At 36.6% G+C, this 20,136-nt stretch overlaps 4 protein-coding genes across 6 annotated transcripts; 2 read left to right on the top strand and 2 right to left on the bottom strand.

Moving 5' to 3' along the window:
- Positions 1–175: 175 nt before the first annotated feature.
- ND-B17 (NADH dehydrogenase (ubiquinone) B17 subunit) lies at positions 176–1,391 on the top strand. Its single transcript, XM_076119369.1, has 3 exons — positions 176–530; positions 802–903; positions 1,111–1,391. Exons 1-3 carry the CDS (start codon positions 288–290, stop codon positions 1,249–1,251), a joined length of 486 nt encoding a protein of 161 aa, XP_075975484.1. The 5' UTR covers positions 176–287; the 3' UTR covers positions 1,252–1,391.
- LOC142976119 (putative dimethyladenosine transferase) lies at positions 1,320–4,144 on the bottom strand. Its single transcript, XM_076119358.1, has 5 exons — positions 3,964–4,144; positions 3,691–3,877; positions 3,307–3,610; positions 2,925–3,146; positions 1,320–1,577 (listed from the first exon to the last, which is right to left on the bottom strand). Exons 1-5 carry the CDS (start codon positions 4,019–4,021, stop codon positions 1,428–1,430), a joined length of 921 nt encoding a protein of 306 aa, XP_075975473.1. The 5' UTR covers positions 4,022–4,144; the 3' UTR covers positions 1,320–1,427.
- Positions 4,145–4,336: 192 nt separating this feature from the next.
- Tnpo (transportin 1) lies at positions 4,337–15,331 on the top strand. 2 transcript variants are annotated; one of them, XM_076119326.1, is made up of 16 exons: positions 4,337–4,509; positions 4,760–5,092; positions 5,628–5,843; positions 5,952–6,074; positions 6,188–6,283; positions 6,620–6,803; positions 6,979–7,196; positions 7,282–7,491; positions 7,575–7,886; positions 7,969–8,076; positions 8,151–8,324; positions 8,918–9,089; positions 9,181–9,276; positions 10,158–10,233; positions 10,987–11,288; positions 11,416–15,331. In XM_076119326.1, the coding sequence occupies exons 1-15, from the start codon at positions 4,405–4,407 to the stop codon at positions 11,267–11,269; spliced, it is 2,706 nt and encodes a 901-aa protein (XP_075975441.1). In that variant the 5' UTR covers positions 4,337–4,404; the 3' UTR covers positions 11,270–11,288; positions 11,416–15,331. The 2 variants fall into 2 exon arrangements, with proteins under 2 accessions (XP_075975441.1, XP_075975432.1); XM_076119317.1 differs by having other exon boundaries at positions 8,151–8,333.
- On the bottom strand, positions 15,321–19,503 carry LOC142976104 (doublesex- and mab-3-related transcription factor 2-like). Of its 2 annotated transcripts, none has more exons than XM_076119346.1 (3): positions 18,993–19,503; positions 18,223–18,370; positions 15,321–15,967 (listed from the first exon to the last, which is right to left on the bottom strand). In XM_076119346.1, exons 1-3 carry the CDS (start codon positions 19,188–19,190, stop codon positions 15,714–15,716), a joined length of 600 nt encoding a protein of 199 aa, XP_075975461.1. In that variant the 5' UTR covers positions 19,191–19,503; the 3' UTR covers positions 15,321–15,713. The 2 variants fall into 2 exon arrangements, with proteins under 2 accessions (XP_075975461.1, XP_075975453.1); XM_076119338.1 differs by having other exon boundaries at positions 15,321–15,970; positions 18,993–19,499.
- Between the last annotated feature and the right edge of the window lie 633 nt (positions 19,504–20,136).

The raw sequence follows: 20,136 nt of genomic DNA, 5'->3' as shown, positions 1-20,136 counted from the left end.
AGAACGACATACCTATGTATCCGTGTATGGTATCTAACAGTTCACAATAACATTATTTTAATTCTTAATTGAAATAACAGTCCTATTAATGGTGGAGTCCAGTGGATGGTACCTAATTATTGGTTTGTCGTTGACTTTGTAATAGAGAATTTCTATTATGTAGTTTATGGTTGATGTCAAAGTGACATCCAGCTGTCTGTCTGCTCTTGTCAAAATTCGTGCAACAAAATTCACACATTATAAAACTGAGCAGTTTCTTTAATACAGTCGACTGATCTTCTGTAATCATGGCACAAACTGCAGGCGTAAAGCCTATGGCCATAGCTGGTCGGGTGGCCCTTGAACGAGAAAGATGTATAGGAATGTCCGATGCCGAGAGAGCTTGGCGTAAACAGTGGCTCAAGGATCAAATTTTAGCTCCGAATGAGCCCGTTCATGTTGAGGAGTACTGGAGAGAACGTACTAATCCTATTCGTCGTATATATCGTGCTCCTCTTGACAAGATCTTCTCTGCTTTGACGCCAATGCTGGTGAGGTTACATAACAATAACCTATTAACAATAACAAAAAACTGTCTAGCCAAATATACTTGATTAATGTATGCCTGGTGCTCATAAATCGGTGCTGTATATCATAATTTGTTCAGCACAGAAAACCATTGTTGTTGCTATAAATGGTTTGAGTTTAGAAGACAGTGGGTAAATTAAAAAAAACAGTGTTGTTCATAATCATTGTACCTATGCTGATGTTTACATTTTATAAAAGTGAAATACTTTGTTTTACCAATTATAATTTTTACAGGGTGCTGAGCGAGCTGCTGATTACAGATTTATTACTGGAAAGATTGGTTTGATTGCTCTTGGAGTTCTCTCTGTACATTATTACTTCAAATACAATGGCAATGTAAGTAGTACATTATATACTCTGTAAATACCAATGTTGTTTTCTAACTGAATAGGCCCAGGCATGCTTTTTGATTAAAAATACTGTGTGTCTGTGTTTTTGTTGTTCAGTATAAAGGTTTGTGGAAATAGGACATTATCAGAGTGAAATGTTTTGTAAAATATTATAAGGAAATAGTAAATAACTAAACCACAATTGAACTTTCAGGACTGGACAAAGAAGGGAGGCTGGAGAGTATTGAAGTCTAAGCCCATGGTATTGCCTGGGCAACCAGGTTTTCCATTTGCTTCTGAGCGCTGCGAGGGAACCGACTATGCTAACAGGGGATTCAAGAACTCTCCTATATAAACAATCAACCACACAAATGATTGTAGTGCAATTTCTGAAAAGTTATGTGTGAGACCACCACCACACAATGTGTATTTGTATAATTTATTAGTTTATCAAATCAAACTGCTATACAATAGATATTAAAAACGTTAACATAATTTTTGATATTTTATTCTTACAACATTAATTATATACTATGCAAAATGTATTCCTTCTGAATTGAAGGCATGTAGTAGCTTCATAAAGTCATCAATATCCATCATTCTGGCTCTAAGTTGATCAGATTCTGAATTTGTTAATATTTCTTGAACTTTCTGTTTAATATCAAAATCTTCAGGGATTTCCTGTAAACAAAAACAACATCAGATACAATACAGTTTTAAAGTATATTAATAATTGAATGGAGAATGTTACTAGGTATGCCAAATCGCTTTAAATTTTGACACAGTATAGCCTGTATGTATACATATAAACTAGTTTTTGTTTTAGTAAAAAATACCAAATAGTTTTGATTTTATAAGCATTCAAAGTTTCGAAAAATATCGAGTCCCGCTAACAGCCGCGTGAGCGGCTGTGACGTCATACTACATTATCGCGCCGCGCGGGCCGCGTCCCGCTTAGTATTAAGTCGCTAATCGTTATTGTTTGCGTAGTATTTTGTTGTGTTTTCGTCCGCTTATGTATAAAATAACTTATATTAATCGTATTATAATATAATTTTAAAAAAGATTTGAAAAAGGGCAATCGGATAATCTACCTAAAATAAATGGAATAATGGTTGCGAATTATTTGTGAAACAAATAGAGGTTTTGTTGCTTCCGAAATCCTACTTAATATTATAAATGTGAAAGTTTGTGAGAATGTACATATGTACATACATAAGTATATAAGTAATAGATACAATGACATATCTATGTATGTATGTGCGTATGTATGTAAGTATATAAGTATGCACGTATGTAAGTATGTATGGATGTTTGTTACTCTTTCACGCAAATTTGACTGAACCGATTACGATGAAATTTGATATATAGCTGAAGACCCAGAATAACACATAGACAACTTTTTATCCTCGAGTTCCCGAAAGATCGGGATTTACGCGGGAAGGGTTTCCATGCGGACGAAGTCGTGAGCGGCTTCTAGTATATTATACATAGGTATAATAAGTAATAATGTTAGATATTTACGATCACTGCATATTATAATGAAACAGTTTTTAACCGAAATAATATATTATCGATATACTTATCGATTTTACATTTTTCCTGCCACAGTAAAATCAATAAACTCGCGATCAATCCGGTTAGAAATTGTTTCATTATAAGATGAAGTTATTTATTATTACTTATGTACTTACTTACATAATATTAAATTACATTTAGGCAGAACATATGATTTCCTAGTATTTGAATTGAACATTTTTAAAAGTATTTAGGAATAATTTCAACGCACAGAGCGCGCGACCGCAAGCGGACTGTGTGAGCCAGACTGAGCAAGTGTAGAGTGACGTCACACCGTCACCGAGAGCTAGCGTTGTGCGGTTACAACTTGTTTTACTTATAAATCGAAAACTAATTGACGTATCGAAGTAATTCTTTCACCAGTATTTTTTATTTTTAAACGAGAATATGGAGTGCTAAAAATCAAAATTAGGTAACATTCTCCATTACTGTTTTATTGAGGCTTTTTACCTTATTATGAAGGGAGCAATGGACTCTGTAGTTTTTCTCCAAAACAGCCATAGTAGTGGCATGCTTAAAGGCTGCAGACAGTGTTTTGTTTTTTCTTACAAAAGCTATTCTTGTCAGTCCATCCCATTCAACAAAGTTTATGGGTGGTGGAGGGTTTCTAGGTTCTATTCTCACCACACTGGACTCTACTTTTGGAGGTGGCCTGAAGTTGTTTTTTCCTACCTGAAATATCATACTTGGATTACCACAACATTCATAAGATACTATAAAAATGTTACCTTTTCTATTCACAGTTACTTTAACTGTGAAACTTAAGCTACAAGTATGAGTTAAAAAATAAAATAAATAAAAGATTAAGTATGAGTACTTAGTAATAACTGACCTTCATTAACATATCAACTCTTGCCAATAATTGTGTGTTAATAGACAGTCTACAATACAATTTGTCTCCTGGTTTTGCTACCAGTCTCTGTGCAAATTCTTTCTGGAACATGAGTACTGCACATCGGAAAAACGGTCTGTGCAGTAGTAATTTGAAAACTAAGGGAGAACTGATTTGGTATGGCACATTAGCAACACATATGTCAAAGAATGGTAGTTCAGTTTTGAGGACATCTCCAACAAGAATCTGAAGTTTTGCTTGATATGGTGTACCTTGTACACGCTTTTGAAGCTCAGCAACCAGTCTAAAATTAAAAAGTAAGATGAAAACAAAAATCACATTTAAGTATATATTATTTTTAATTTTCTAGGATAGGTAGGCTACCTTGTATCAATTTCACAGGCTACAACTTTCTTGACTCTGTCCAGGAGCTTCACTGTCATGTTACCAGTACCCGGACCAATTTCAAGAGCTACATCTGTAGGTCTCAAACCAGATTTATCCAACATAGACGTAATGATGAGCGGGTTTTTTAATATATGTTGGCCGAAATCCTTGTTGAACTGAATACCTAAAATGCAAAACTTAATTTTATACCATCATCAAACTTATAAATGAAAATAAACATTGCACCAATAATTATAACCTCTTGTTTACCTTGTTTGGCAATCTCATTGTGCACCCTCGTCTTTTTTTCTGCTTTGATTTTAGGCATTTTGTTTATAATACGACAGCCGAAGATAACACTAATAAATAATATTGAATAGCTCAATTTCTCAATGAAAATAAAGCATGTCTCTTGCACTGATATAGCTGTCAAAAGAGTTATTTTTATTTTTAATCGAAAATAATCGAAATGTTCTGATATCTTCATGAATTGAAACCTTGGATTTTCGTACTTACGCAGACGGACCTGCGCATGTGAGCTATGGAGTGATAAAAATAGAATCGACTAAACTAGAGATGTAGTACTGTAAAGTCATTTTTAACACATTCATTTTACTTTGACTTTTATTATTCATTCTGGCAATATTGGAAATTTTGGCATGGTTGATCTTTACGGGACCGAGTGAAATAAAACCGTTTCGTAGAATTATTATGAAAATGGAGTGGAAACCAGAACAAGAAGGATTAAGACAAATACTAACACTTCTCAAGGAGTCTCAATCACCAGATACAGAAATTCAGAGGGCAGTTCAACAAGTATCCTTTTCATAATTTTCACATCTTTGAGCCTATCGGCGTGGATATTTTTTGTTACTCTAACCGCTTTATTTTTTATTTATGTACTGTTTGTTATCAATGTTTTCATATTTCGATGTAATATGACTGAAATGCATGAGTTTGTTCGCCACAAACTATTATTTTATTCATCTCGACGCTTACGATAAAATCGATTTTTCCGACATGACAGCCATTGACAGCCTTTATTTTCCTAACAATGTAATCTCAGAAATTGGAAGAATTGAACAAATATCCAGACTTCAACAATTACTTGATTTTCGTGTTGACTAAACTAGTAACCGAAAAAGAACCTACAAGATCTCTCAGTGGTTTGATTTTGAAAAACAATGTCAAAGCCCACTACAACAGCTTCTTACCAGAAGTAGCTGAATTCATCAAGCGCGAATGTCTATCGGCGGTCGGGGACCCTTCACCTTTGATTAGAGCTACTGTAGGCATAATAATAACTACAATAGCTAGCAAGGAAGAACTAACATCATGGCCCGAGCTACTCCCAGCCTTGTGTCAAATGCTTGACTCTCAAGATTACAATGTTTGTGAGGTATGTGTACTTATAACTTATTTTGTTGTGTCCAACATTTTATTGCTATTGTTATTTGTATTTATTTCTAATAAGCAAAAGCTAATGGTTACTACATTTCATAAATATGATACCTATTTCATTATTGATTTTCCTAATAGTTTAAAAAATTGATAACTTTGAAATGACCTCCTATAGCATATGTATTTTTAAAATAAAGTAAATGGTTACAACTCCTATTTCCTTATGAAACAATGAAGTTGAGTTTTTGGAAAATCTCCATCATTAGAGATAAGGATTGTTATCAATACATGTCATGTTGTAAATAGACTAACTAGATTCTATATAAGAGTTGTAGTTAGTTAATAGAATCACTTTGAAAATCTTTAAAACAAGTTGTTATTGATAAGTATTTTAAGAGAATGCAGTTTTCAAGTCTTGTGTGAAATGGTGTCATCAATGTATCACTTATTATTATCATTGATTACACGACAATAGGCAGATAACACTTGATTGTGTTGTATGATAATATTTCAAGTTGTTTTCATACTTTTAGGGTGCATTTGGAGCTTTACAGAAAATTTGTGAGGATACAGCAGAGATACTGGACAGTGATGCACTCAATAGACCACTCAATGTGCTCATACCAAAATTCCTGCAATTCTTTCGTCACTCGTCACCAAAAATCAGATGTCATGCGATTGCTTGTGTCAACTACTTCATCATGGGTCGCACCCAGGCTCTCATGTTACATATTGATTCCTTTATTGAGGTGAGAAGCTAATTAATGTCGTAATATTTTATTGCAAAATGAATTTCTAATATACAAATTTTGTAGAGTGTAAGTATGAGAAAATAAATGTTATATTCTTGTTTGTAGAACTTATTCCACCTAGCAGCTGATGAGGACCCAGACGTAAGAAAAAATGTTTGCCATGCCCTCATGCTGTTGTTGGAGGTTCGGTTGGACAGGCTCATACCCCATCTGCCTAATATCATTGAGGTAAGTAAACACTATTGTTAACTTTTTACAACATTTTTTTTTTAGGATTGTTTTTGTTGTGTGGAAATTTCAAGTATTCTCATATAAAATTTGCTCATGTTTCTGTTGTACAGTACATGTTGGTGAGAACACAAGATCCAGAAGAGGGTGTTGCATTAGAGGCTTGCGAGTTTTGGCTATGTTTGGCCGAACAAAATGTCTGCCGTGAGGTGAGCAAATATTGATTTTGAAACTTGTTAAAATCAAGTATGAATCACAAGATTGATTGCATTCAGCTATTAATATGATAACCAATTCCTGGTTTAATATTTATCATTATAATGACAATGTAATATAATAATAACAACCAATTAGAAATCTGTTGTAATTTTTCTGCACTGCAGTTTTCATGTCCTGTTTGTTAAATATACTTAGTTATAATGACTCTTATATTTGGTGGGCCATCTGAACATGAATAATTATTAGAAACAGGCAATGTAGAAGACTTGTCTAAAATTAACAAGTTTTGTCTAGAATATCAGGTCTTATATTGAATTTGTATGTAGGTACTGGGGCCGAGACTGCCGACGTTGTTGCCGATCTTAGTGCGCGGCATGCGTTACTCGGAGATGGACGTGGTGTTGTTGCGCGGCGACCGCGACGACGACGCCGATGACGCGGAGCCCGACCGAGAGTCCGACATACGTCCACGCTTCCACAAACCTCGCTCTCATACCATCAAACACAATGGTATGATATAAACTTAATACTCTAGTGGTCATTTTTGTAAAGGATGTTCTTCTAATATTTAAATCAGTAAACGCATTTTGATCCACTTGACTTTATGATCTTACATACTGAATCTGATGAAGTTTGTGTTTAGTGTATACTTTGAACAATGCTTATGTTAACCTGTACTATGCAGCGGGCGCAGGAGACAGCAATATGTCTGGCGGCGGTGAGTCTGATGACGACGAAGATGGCGGCGCGGATGCGGACGACGGCCCACTGTCCAACTGGAACCTGCGCAAGTGCAGTGCGGCCGCGCTCGACGTACTGGCCAATGTGTTCGGCGCTGACTTACTACCCGTGCTGTTCCCCATACTTAATGAAACTCTGTTCCATGAAGATTGGGTTATCAAGGTATGTGACCACTAGCCTGTGAATTATGCAAAATATTCTTCAATATTTTTTTACAACTTGAACTAATTCATTGTAATAAACACAGGAGAGCGGTATCCTGGCGCTGGGCGCAGTCGCAGACGGGTGCATGGGCGGCATGATCCCGCACTTGCCGGACCTGGTTCCTTACCTGGTGTGCTGCCTGGCAGAGCGTAAGGCTCTAGTGCGCGCTATTACGTGCTGGACTTTGTCCCGCTACTCGCACTGGATCGTGTCGCAGTCCCACGACCTCTACCTCAGGCCATTCCTCACTGAGGTTTGTGCACATGTTACCTTATTAATGTTTAATTAATTAAAAAATACAGTGCTGTACCTAATTTTTATGGTTCACTGTTTTAGTTGCTGAAGCGCGTTCTGGACAACAACAAGCGCGTGCAAGAAGCTGCATGTTCCGCCTTCGCCACTCTAGAGGAAGAGGCGTGTACAGAGTTGGTGCCGTACTTGGGCTTCATCCTGCAGACTCTAGTTTATGCCTTCAGCAAGTATCAGTACAAGAACCTGCTTATATTGTACGACGCTATCGGCACGCTGGCGGACTCTGTCGGACATCATCTCAATAAACCAGAGTACATCAACATGCTGATGCCTCCTCTCATCAATAAGTGGAATGTCCTAAAAGACGAAGATAAAGACCTGTTTCCGCTACTAGAGGTATGGTTACTGGCTCCATTATGCGTCCGTTAATAGATAATGATTATTATTAGCATAATTCTTACGAATAATTTATTTCCAGTGTCTGTCATCTGTGGCGAGCGCCCTGCAGTCAGGATTTTTACCGTACGGCGAACCGGTGTTCAGGAGATGCGTTTCTTTAATAGAACAAACATTGAACCAGAACATTGTAAGTGCATAATAAATGAAACAACATTCTTTAAGTAATTTTTTTGTGGTTTCTTGACATAAGTGCAATTCCAGGCGAACAGTCAAAGCCCAGAGCAATTTGAAGCACCAGATAAAGACTTTATGATTGTGGCACTCGACCTGCTGAGCGGACTGACGGAGGGGCTTGACGGACACATAGACCACCTGGTGTTCAACTCCAACCTCATGCAACTGCTGTATCAATGCATGCAGGATCCGATGCCTGAGGTATACCTTGTATGTGACTCACGCTTATCTAACTTACAGGGCAAGGGCGCATAGGGCACTTTTGTATGTCAAGGTATTGTGGAGTCTATTATATTTGCATCATTTAATTAATATATCATTTTTAAGCTTTTATGGAATGTGTTATTACTGGTTGCGTTATCCAAAATTTTGTATGCTTTCTAATAAGTAGTGAAATGTATTCTTATCAAAATAATCATAGAATGAATACATTATTATCTGTTGACAGATGTAGTTGTATACAGTACTGGCTGTTTACATTATTCTCCTTACCCTTTTAACTTTTTGTTTATGGTTTTGTTTTGAACCTATTATTTTTGTTATAAATGGATGTTATATTTTCTGTTGCTTGTGGTGTGGTGTGAGTGTCGACTTTGGATCGCGCAACTTGTCTGGACATTCATCTTGGTACTAAGGTTAAAGGTTGTTGCACTGGATTCACCCACAAAACCATTAACATTCATTTTATTATTAGATATAAAACCATGTAATTGTAACAGTAACTAACAAGTATTGGGAGTCGGATTGGTTGTCAACATAAAGTTAATATTTGAAGTGGTGTTGATAATGTTCAGGTTCGACAATCGTCGTTCGCGCTGTTGGGTGACTTGACGAAGGCGTGTTTCCAACATGTACTGCCATACGTACCTGAGTTCTTGCCCATTCTCGGCATGAATCTCAATCCTGAAATTATTTCCGTCTGCAATAACGCCACCTGGGCTATCGGCGAAATTAGCATCAAATTAGGTAAGTCACGTCACCGGTAAACATACGTGTTAATACTTATGTGTTGGGTAAATATTGTAATAGATTGTATACTTTGAATATCAACTTTCAGGGCCGGAAACTTCAAAGTATATACCACTAGTATTGAGTAATTTAGTTGAAATCATCAACAGGCCTAACACACCTAAGACACTTCTCGAGAACACAGGTAAGTCATTGCATTTGTTAAACCTTAGTGAACACTCATGTTTGTTGAGATACAGTGAGAAAAACTAATCAGTAACATTTTATTATTTGCTAGAATTTTCCAATAACTGATTTCCTGGTGGCAGTCATGTTATGCTGTTGTTATATTATATGGAACTATTATTTATATATTACTATTCAATGTTTTTAATATTGAGTTCTTGTGCCGTGTAATCATCTTTTATAATAAACCCTGTTTATGTTTACTGTAGCCTCTACCAATCTTTCTACCATTATTTACCGACAATGCAATGGTTTGGCAGAATTCATTTTTATGTTAAAATACTTGTGTCCTATTGCTAATTATGTAACATGTTGTTATGTTATTAATCTAACACATTTATATATATGACAAGACATGTATTTTATTGCATTCCAATATATCTATATCACATAATAAACACAAACAGTAGAATACTTCAATTCCATAGCTTATGTTCCTTACATCAATGTTATTTTTTATTTCTGGGGTATAATGTAAATATTACACAAAGTAGAGCTGAAAACTGAAGTGTGTGCCCAAACTTAAGATGGTGTAGACGACGAGAACTACCCTAGAATTTATTGTAACAGTCACTATTTATAGTTTAGTCAGTAAAGAACGATATATTCTAATAAGTTTTATTTATAGTTAGATTTTATAAATATAGTGAGTTCTAGGCCATCTTCAGTATAACATATACATATATAATTTGATGGAATTACATAGTATATGAAATTGTTTCACGTTTTTTCCATTTGTAACACTAATTTGTTGCTGTTGAATTATGTAATTTAACTATGTTTTGAATGGTTTGTTGATTTGTTTTCTTGGTTTTGTTCTCGGTATGTCGTGGCGTGTAGCGATTACTATCGGTCGGCTAGGTTATGTGTGCCCCCACGACGTCGCACCCGTATTACATCAATTTGTACGCCAGTGGTCTGTAGTCATTTTTTTTATTATTACTTTATATTATTACTATTACGTTTAATATTGAATAAGTTATTAACCGGTATTATTTCGATTGTGGATGGTGTTTGTCCATAGCTTGTTAACATTATTCTTTTACATATGTTGTTCCTGTTTAAGTTGAACCAAGCATGAGAGTATTAATTGTATGTATTCAATGTACGGCCACACGTTAGGGACTCACTGATCTATGGGTGGTATATATTTGATCATCTTATTTTCAGTGCTGTACTCTATATGTGTTGAACACCATCCGCTTTCTAAACAATATAAACAGCTATTATACTATTATTTATACCAAACTGCAATGCAAATTGTGTTGACTAACTCCTTAGCTCCATCCAAGGAATGTAGTTTTGCTAATTATGTGGAATATTTATATTTATTACTATATAATATATAAATATATAATTAATTTGCTTACAGTTTGGAATGTTCTCAGTATCAATGTTCATACGAATATTTGCGTGTGCCAGTTTCAATATTTGCTATTCACAAACTTAGTCATTCTGTTCCACATATCAGACTGATCAGTACAGTATATTTCTTGCTTCATTTATTTTTAATCAAATATTTTAGTGCTGCTTTAGATGATATTTCACGTCGTAACAGCAATCATTGCACAAGTAACAGAGTGAGATGACGTTTGGAATATTGTCTTAAGCTATAGTGACATTTTAAACATGTAAGTGCACTTGTTGACAATATGCCATGTCTGGTTAGGTGCACATCACTGCGGAACATCCGCGACAACGATGAGAAGGACTCTGCTTTTCGCGGCATCTGTCAGATGATCCAGGTGAACCCGGGCGGCGTGGTGCAGGACTTTATGTTCTTCTGCGACGCCGTCGCCTCGTGGTCGCACCCTAAGGACGACTTGAAGGAGATGTTCACCAAGATCCTGCACGGGTTCAAGAATCAGGTGGGCGAGGAGAACTGGCGCCACTTCACCGATCAGTTCCCCGTACAGCTCAGCGCACGCCTCTCGGCCATGTGCGGGATATAGACGTGGATACTGCGTTATGGTGAGTCCATGGTATTATATTGACGTCTGATCTTAACGGTTATTATGTTGCGTTAGCTGTAGCTTATAACAACGAAATTGATGTATAATAAGTCTATGTATGTAAAGTAAATGTTTGTGTGTTGCAGGGGAACCAATGTCAGCACGGGTCGGGAAGACATTGAGGGTGACGGCAGCCGCGCGGGCTCTGCACTCACCCGAGAGCGTAGGGAACACGTCACACACCGGAACATGTCACACACCGGAACATGTCACACACCGGAACATGTCACACACCGGAACCTATCACACACAGGAACCTCCGGCGCGGGCCGGCCGCTGCTTCTGCCGCGTTATGTGCCAACACACTCACCTCACTACACTAGCGAGGATATTTACACGTTTGTACCTATCGACAGAGAATATTATATAGATTGTAAATCGTTACTTCATTCTTCTGTTTGTACCTGAAAATGTAATCGTTTCGTTCGACGAGATGTACATGTAGAAGCGGCGTAACCACTTAATTGTAATGATATATCTAGTGCACCGAGTGTCTAGTGTCGCCGGAGGCAGTAGTACGTCTCGTTACTTCGTGTTGCACGTTGCATGCTTGCGTGCGCATACATTTAGCCATCGTAACGGGTGTACATTCATTGGCCCTTTATACTTGTAGTTTACTCACTAAATTTTTTAACGCGGTGACTTTTTTACCGAGCTAGATGTGGAATATCTACTGTAATTGCATGAACCTTAGAGATAGTTTCTAGTTTGTAACTGAAGAGATGAGACGATTTATGTTTTGCGTTTGAAATGCCGTGATAATTTAAAAATTATGATCGTTTTGTAATTAGTTCGGACGTGATTTGTATTGTCACACGATTATAACATTTGAGACACACTATTATGTAAAGCACATCGAATCATCCAAGTGTCATCGCAGAAATGATCAAAATTAACGGTTATTGTTAGGTAAGCGACGAGTGTGGTGTTATATCTTTGAGGTGTAACGTCGTCGCCGGCACAGTGCTGCGCAAACATTGATGTCGCGAGCCACTCGCTCCGTCGCTACACGCAACAGGCGCAACAGTCGCAACGTAGTGATGAGATCAGAACAGGTCGCCAGTCACATCGCTCGCTTAGATTGCTCGTAATTGATTGTAATAGTTAGGTTGACTGATGCTACTCACTGCTCAACATAAGTAAAGCACGTGTTTATTTTGTTATTCACTATCATCATACAGCATTTTGCGGTTTGTTTTAGAGGATTTCAAGTAACAGTCGTTCGTTCGGTCGTTGATTTTGTCTAAAAGCATTTATCTATACCCACTAGAGCTTTGCAAATATATTTTAGTAGATATTTAAAATTGATGTGTTAACTATTATTTTATATAAATTACAAGACTTAGTAAAATCGAGAATTTATGTCAACTGTGATTTGTGACTGGTTTTTTTTGACTAATATATGTGTATGATGATTATATGTCTGTGTCAGTGTAGATATGATATACTGCTTTGATAGATTTTATGACGGCTAGATTTCTGCTATATAATATACCAAATAGTATTTTTACGTTGTATATTGTTTAATGGAATTGTATGTTTGAGTTGTGGGCGTGGATCGAGTCTTGCGGCGTCGACGTCCACCGCCGCAGCGTGTACGTGACCGTGTACGTGTACCTACGAGTACATTGCACGGGAACGAAGTCGTCTGCGCCGCGACCCTCGACTAAGCGCTCACAACTTGTATGATTGATATAAAGTACTATTTACGTGTATATTTAATTAAAAGTAATATTATGTATATGTAAATACATATTGCGGTGTATATTATTATTATATGCAAGTAAAATTGTTATTTTTTGTTTTATAAAAGCTAAAAGTCTGACTTTAAACACTTGTTATATATCATTTAGTTTTTCAGATAACGGGGATCTGAAATTATGTAGTTCATTTGAACATTAGTATATTTTACAAATTGCAATCGTAGCGTAGGGTACAGCGTCGTTATGTTTCGGGGATATAAAGAAATTTGAAACATTCCGTGGGATCCAAATTAAGTGTTTTGGCTCAGTCACAACAGTAAATTTCACTTTCGAGTGTTAAGTATATATGATTTTATTAGTTGCGTCTCGCTAAATGAGTATTTTAGATATGTATTGTGATTCGATCGCGTAGGTGTTGTCCCCGACCCCGAGAGCCAGTCAGTTCCTATCCCGAGTCCTGTCTAGTCCCATCCCGTGTCATGTGCCAACGAAGCCCGGACGACTTGCAGATGTATGTGAGCGCTGTCGCCGCCTCGCCGCCTCGCTCTTATCGATACGGTAGCTTGTTTCAAGTCTCGGTACCCGTAGGAACGTTAAATACCTAACTTTCGGATAAATTTGAGACACATTGTTTATTTTTTAAGTAGAATCCATTTTATATCGATGTTACGGGTGGCCTCGTAATTTATTTTTAAGGTTAGTAGATTTTATGGTCATGATTTTTTATTAGTAGTTTGTTTTCCTAAAAACCGTGATAATAGTTGGTTAAGTGATCGCATGCGTGTATGTGTGATTGAGGTGGCATTCGTAAGGCACTCCCTTCCTTGAGGCGTGGGTAGTATTTTATGAAAAATATTAGTTGTATCGTTTGGACGAACATTAATTGTGATGCATTGTCGATATAATTGTAGGATGTCTGTGTCGCGTTAAATTGTCTTATTGCGTTGTGCATTATTGTCGAAGCGTACATATTTGTATATGTCATTGTAGTTGTATGTTTTATGTATGCATGTGAATAGAAGTGATCACATTGTCGATATTCGTTTACTGGTTCCGATTACCAACCTAAATTAATCGCAATGAACTGATTAGGAGAGATTCGCGGTGAAACCGCTAATTATTATACGCACACGTTTCTGAATCGGTGATTGTTATTTATATTTATATACTGTTATAGTGTTCACGGCAAGTGAACACATAACATTAACTGATCTCTAAATGATGGATTGGTCCTGCTTAAAGTAATGAATTAAGGATGATTCTGAAGTTACGGATTATTTCCATATAAAAAAGAATCACATCAGAAATTATACACCAATTAGTAACATAAGTTAGTTATATGATAGCAAGTATTGTAGAATTAGACATGATGACAAAATTGTACAATTTTATTCAGTTTTCTGCCAATCGGGTTGCTTTCTCATTGTTGCAAAACATATTTCCTTAACTACCATATTGATTAAACTATTAACGGGTATCTTCATATTGATTACTTCACTTTCCATCATTTTCAATAGTTTTTTTATCAAACCTTTGACGCATATAGGCAATGTGATACTTGTTTATTTTATAAATATATTTATTATTTGGCATAAAAATACACTAAGTTGTCATTTTTCGAATATAATTATATATTTTAATATTATTTTAAACACATCATATAAATCTTATATTTATTATGTATTCATATTTAAATTGATTTCATTAGTTTTATTTACAAATCACTACCATTAGTTAGGGTCCTCTTGCAAATGGCGGTAGGAAATCTATCCGTGCAAATATATCTCGTATGAAAATGAATATATTTTTAACTACTTTAATGTAAATTCTTGTCACTTGTAGGCGAAATGTGTAATTTATTACATGAAATAACATGAATGTTGCGATTGAAACATTTATAATGTCATTATTTCAGCTATAAGTCAACCGGTACAAAATTGCATACCATCAAAATAAATTAATATTATTCGTTTGTCTACATAAAGTGAGTACAGATTAATAAATCTTGTAATAGACTCTACCTACCTCTTTTTTAAGGCCTAACCCTAGGCGACTTGTTCAAAATTGACAAAGTAAAAATTATAATTTTGGAAAAATATATTTGTATAACACACTTTTGAAATGTTGAAGTCTGTACTCATTTTATATAATTATTGAAATTTATACAATCTGAAATGTGAAAGTTAAATATATCCAGATACTAATCAATGTTTTAATCTAAGTTCTGGTTGTAATGAATGACCTCACAATAGACATTCTTTTACCATACATTTCGTTAATAAAGCACTCATTGTTCGAATATTGTATGTCTTTCATTTGACTGTCTATACCTGGAAAAAAAAACCATTTCTCTACAAATAATTCTACCGTTAGACCTAAACACTGGTTCTCTGGAACATAATAATATATTGAGTTCCAACTACTAAAGGCGCGCACACACAGTACAGTTGCGGGTTGGGTCATTTTTAGTGCGATAGCCGCGCTGTCCCATTGTCCACACATTACGGGGGTGTGAGCGGACTGCTATTACGTGGTGTTGAACTCACATTTTTGTATTGGTTTGCTAAAGGCTCCTGCGTATTATCTAACCCGCTTTATAAACCGAACAGAGTCCCGTATCCGTGCTGTGTGTTATTGATTAAGATTGGTGATTTATTAAGCCTTATAAGCATACATTGTATTCACTGTACTCCTATGATAGATTCGATAGAGAACGACAGCTTCTGTGGCTGCGGTTGGTCGTGGGGTGGTATGGGAGCATACGTGGTGAGGAGTGCTGCAAGGAGGTTGCGACACAGCAGCGCGGCGGGCGGCGCAGGGGGCGGCGGTAGTGGCCGCGGTGCCGCGCCGCGTTCTAACTCCACGTCAGCGAAGGCTCTGCGACGTCGAACACGCTCGTTCCACGCAGGGTCACTTGAGAACAGCCTCTCATTGCCTGCTAAAGATAGATTTTTTATTAGTAGGTTACTTATTAGTTTACCGAAGTATTAACAAGCCACGGCAAAGTCCTTCGGGCGGCTTGAACAACTTACACTAGGTTGATCACACTATACGATAAGAAGAAGATTAACTAAGTAGGTACTACTTATTTGATTATGTTTCTACCTAGGTTTTTGGGTTTGATTCTGAGCTACATTTAAACCATTACCATAACATCGGGGAAGTTCTAAGAATAATGTCGGGTAGGTACTTCTTTACTAGGTAAGTAAGTATTACTAACGCAAAAATAAAACTTATTTTAAGAAACAACTATAACAACCTGTTACTTTTAGTCAAACTACTCATAAAGATACACATTAAAACGAATATTATCGAGATGTCATATGCGTAAAGACCGTTTTGGCACCCGCTGGGCTATCATTCAACGAAACGGAAAGACATGTTTACAGTCAACAGTATTGCTGTAACCCGACACCCCGACAAAGAGCCGCCTCCGCGTTCTCTTGTAAAACAATCTTCACACTTTTTTAGAGCCCATAAAAATAGTTAAAAGAAATTTTAGTTTTTTGTTTTAATAGACAGTGAAATGTTGCCGAGTGTTAGATGACAGCTTTTGTTCTGTAATGAAGCGGGGACATTTTCAAGAGACGTTCAAATTTTTTATTACAGCCACACGGTGCTCTATTTTTAATGTCGGAGCCGTTTTGTGCAACAAGGAAAAACGTTTTTTACTGCGTCACAATTTGTGTTTCAAAAATGTTACGAGTCATGTCACGTTACCTAGTGTATGTCGCTGTCGTTCCATTTGAAATTACTGATCACCTGATTAAAATATTGTAGTACTTAGTAGTATATAACTACCGTTGGATTAATTTCATTTATCTGTGATTTCATGCTCTAGATAATAAATGATTAGGTAATTATTTAGTTATAATATCCCATTAAATATGTCACCCATAAATAAGTAAGTAGGTAACTAAGTAAGTTATTATAACTTGTATCTAATAAGTTAGTACCTAGGTACCTATATACTTATTAAGAGTACTTACTTATAGATTTACTATCTTATACACTATACAATTTAAGATGGTAAATCGCATTACATACATAAGTTAAGTGACAGGTAGGGTAAAGATAAAGCATTAGCCGCAGGCCTCACCTAAAAATTGCGCTACGAATTTGCTGGTAGTCAACCAGTTGTTAAATTAAAACTGCTAAAAAACAGGTAGCTAGAAGCTACTACAAATACTTACTTAGAGAGAGGAAAGAATAATAGGAATCTAATAGGTGAAGCTCCTTTTCAAAATATTCAATTTTAACTCTCACCCGTTGTTCCAAAACCAATATTTGTCCAGCTAATTCGCATTTAGCGTTTCACGGATGAGAAACGAAACACTCGACAGTGTCGGCTCGGTTACTACAATAACAACCGGCCGGGAGTGGTGCCGACGACACCCTGCTCGCTGTCACATTCTACATTACACTTTAAAATCACCATTTTACCCGAATTCATTTAGTTATCCGTGAGATTTTGTCTTTGTACATTGAAATTAGTTAATTAGTATTTTTTTAAATAAAAGTCCTTGCGGGTAATCGTAGCGTAATAATTAGCTAAGTAAGTAAATGAAGTTGTCGTAGCACCGTAAGTAGATTCGGTTCGAACCCACTATATTAGCAAGATCAACGACATCGTAACATAACATTTGATTAACGCTCTTCCATTTAGCTTGGAGAATGAAAATTGCATGACATATAAGGACTTTGCAGACCCTAGGTACTAGGTAAGTACAGGTAAAGAAGTCAGTGTCTAGGTGCTGCGTAGCTTAGTAAGCATCATATTTTATGTAGGTATCTACGGTAATCGCGGCTACGCTACAGCTATCTACGACGCAATGCTACGATACTTTTGCCATTGGACTTCCGAAAGTCTAAAACTTTAATTAAGTACACCTAAATTACTGTGCATGCCTTGAATTTTTTTTATACCTACATATTTCTAAATTCCTCAGCCAATGCGAACCTACATTGGGAATAGGTGATTTTTATGAATATTATTTATGCTTACAAAAAACTATAGGTAACTAGGCTTCTATATAAAGCATGTAGGTAAATAGCTCAATGTAGATCGGTTAAAAATCAATAAATCCTTATGACTATGATTTTTCGGCACCAATCCGATCGTCAGAATCATAAAACCTATGTACCACCTATTTCGTCTCAATACTGTCATATAATAAAACAAATATTTACCATATACGGATGACTGAACAGAGAAGGTCCTGGACATCTGCATACATCGCAGTCGAGCGCGGTAGGCACGCTTCCGCGCCGCCAGTGCCGCTGCTTCACCATCGCGTGTCTCAGCGCCGCCGGCACCTTGCTGCCTGCGTAGCGCCACCTTTTAACGACATAGTAACAAATAATAAGGACAATGTATTTAGTTGTTTCCACACTAGGCACGCGAATCTTTCTAGATTGAGACGAATTAGGCCTTAAGCGCTCGTTGCGGTTTTTCAGCGGTTCAGAGGTAGCAACACAGGATTTTATGATGTACCTACTTAATCCGAGGCAAATTTCAGGATATTGCAAGAAACAACATTCGTTTGCTTTGTTATTCTGCTAGCATCTAGCTGAACTTCGGAGTTTACATTGAAAAGTAAGATACATAGAGACACTAACCCACTCTTAGATATGTGTGGATATCATCGACAGACCAAAATTCTGTTGTACCTATGTAAGTATTCAGTATTAAGTAATTAACAAGGCTCGTCAATCTGATAATCTGAGAAGTAGGAAAATATCCACTCCACGATTCATCTATGGAAGTTAATAAGATTTTAATCGTATTTTAACACCCGCCTCCCACTAAAGATCCCTTAACTGAAAGCTCATTTTTACTGCCTCAAATCTAGCATTTAACACGCATTTAACTGAAGTAACTACTGACTACACACAATCTTTGTTTCAAGTAGGTATTATAAATAGGTGAGGAGTGGCAAGCAGGTGCGTTAGATAATTACCTGAGCGGCCATAACTCGTTGGCGTTCGAGGACAAGCAGACATCCAGGACAGCGGCAGTCTCGCCAGCGACACAGTCGCTTGTGACCCTTCAGGCAGGAGATCACGCCGTGGTTGCGGCACCGCGCACACTTCGGCGTCCGCAGCGCCTTGCGACCGTTGCAGCTGCCTTCATTCTCCGACACACCCTCGTTTTGCATCGTTTACAGTTTTTCAAAACAATCTCACAAAACCACCCACTATTTAAGTACAGACCTACATCACTACGCGACCCGATACCGACGATTACAGAATAATTAATGAGCCGCGACGTCGAGTCATGTTGACGCTGAAATATCTTTTCAAAGATTGACGGCTGCAAAGTGGGTTTCAAGTTTTAAAAGTTCAGCGGCTACGAAAGCCCCGCCCTATTCGCATCTCCATTGGCTGTGCGTCTGTTGTGGGCGGGCGGCAGCTCATTCCTTCCTGAAAAATATTTTTTATTCTGGCAAAATGATACATTAATCGCTTGGGGTCATATTTAAGTGTGTGCCTATTTATAATGTCTTAAAAGACACATCACAGTGTAAGCAATAAAAAACCCATTAACATTGTTATTTAGATGATTTAATGAGATATTCTGTAGGTTACATGTGAATTTCACAAAAATGATTAGTGTAGAGATTTGAGTTGATACACAAGGTAGTTTAATTAAAGGATGCAAGTTGGATTTTTCAAAAACAAAATGATTTAAGTATCTCCTACTATTTATACAATGAAGGTAGGTACAATTTAAAATACCTACTTAGTGATTATCGAAATCCTTATCTTTATTCTTATTTTAGCAATCAATTTAAGAACTCAAGAAACAAACAAATAAATATATACTTACTTATCTAACAAATAACAATTTCGTAGAGACAATGATGAAAATGATATTCAATCTCGAGCGGCGATTTCCAATTAGATCTCATATTTCAATTGTCCGTGTCCATCGCTACTTCTCCTTTTACATGTCCCTTAGATCGAGTTCATCGCAAATTAATTGTATTTCTAAAGTAACGCAAACCAATAATAGTGTGTAGCTAAATGATATTTCTTATTTGTTGCGATACTAGTTATTCTTATAAATGTAACTACCTACAGTTTCTTTTCTCCTGAAATGTA

This window comes from Anticarsia gemmatalis, chromosome 1, assembly GCF_050436995.1.
Source record: "Anticarsia gemmatalis isolate Benzon Research Colony breed Stoneville strain chromosome 1, ilAntGemm2 primary, whole genome shotgun sequence".
Taxonomy (NCBI): domain Eukaryota; kingdom Metazoa; phylum Arthropoda; class Insecta; order Lepidoptera; family Erebidae; genus Anticarsia; species Anticarsia gemmatalis.
This window is presented reverse-complemented; position numbering and strand designations above follow the sequence as displayed.

What these genes read in the sequence shown, in the direction of transcription:
- ND-B17 (XM_076119369.1), top strand. Translation starts at nt 288, where the DNA reads ATGGCACAAACTGCAGGCGTAAAGCCTATGGCCATAGCTGGTCGGGTG. An exon ending in CTGCTTTGACGCCAATGCTG is followed by an intron (nt 531 to 801) that starts GTGAGGTTACAT and finishes TAATTTTTACAG; the next exon opens with GGTGCTGAGCGAGCTGCTGA. An exon ending in ACTTCAAATACAATGGCAAT is followed by an intron (nt 904 to 1,110) that starts GTAAGTAGTACA and finishes TTGAACTTTCAG; the next exon opens with GACTGGACAAAGAAGGGAGG.
- LOC142976119 (XM_076119358.1), bottom strand. Translation starts at nt 4,021, where the DNA reads ATGCCTAAAATCAAAGCAGAAAAAAAGACGAGGGTGCACAATGAGATT. An exon ending in CAATGAGATTGCCAAACAAG is followed by an intron (nt 3,878 to 3,963) that starts GTAAACAAGAGG and finishes TTTGCATTTTAG; the next exon opens with GTATTCAGTTCAACAAGGAT. An exon ending in GAGTTGATATGTTAATGAAG is followed by an intron (nt 3,147 to 3,306) that starts GTCAGTTATTAC and finishes ATGATATTTCAG; the next exon opens with GTAGGAAAAAACAACTTCAG.
- Tnpo (XM_076119317.1), top strand. Translation starts at nt 4,405, where the DNA reads ATGAAAATGGAGTGGAAACCAGAACAAGAAGGATTAAGACAAATACTA. An exon ending in ATGAAGATTGGGTTATCAAG is followed by an intron (nt 7,197 to 7,281) that starts GTATGTGACCAC and finishes TAATAAACACAG; the next exon opens with GAGAGCGGTATCCTGGCGCT. An exon ending in ACCTGTTTCCGCTACTAGAG is followed by an intron (nt 7,887 to 7,968) that starts GTATGGTTACTG and finishes ATTTATTTCCAG; the next exon opens with TGTCTGTCATCTGTGGCGAG.
- LOC142976104 (XM_076119338.1), bottom strand. Translation starts at nt 19,190, where the DNA reads ATGCAAAACGAGGGTGTGTCGGAGAATGAAGGCAGCTGCAACGGTCGC. An exon ending in AACGAGTTATGGCCGCTCAG is followed by an intron (nt 18,371 to 18,992) that starts GTAATTATCTAA and finishes TGTCGTTAAAAG; the next exon opens with GTGGCGCTACGCAGGCAGCA. An exon ending in TGTTCAGTCATCCGTATATG is followed by an intron (nt 15,971 to 18,222) that starts GTAAATATTTGT and finishes ATCTATCTTTAG; the next exon opens with CAGGCAATGAGAGGCTGTTC.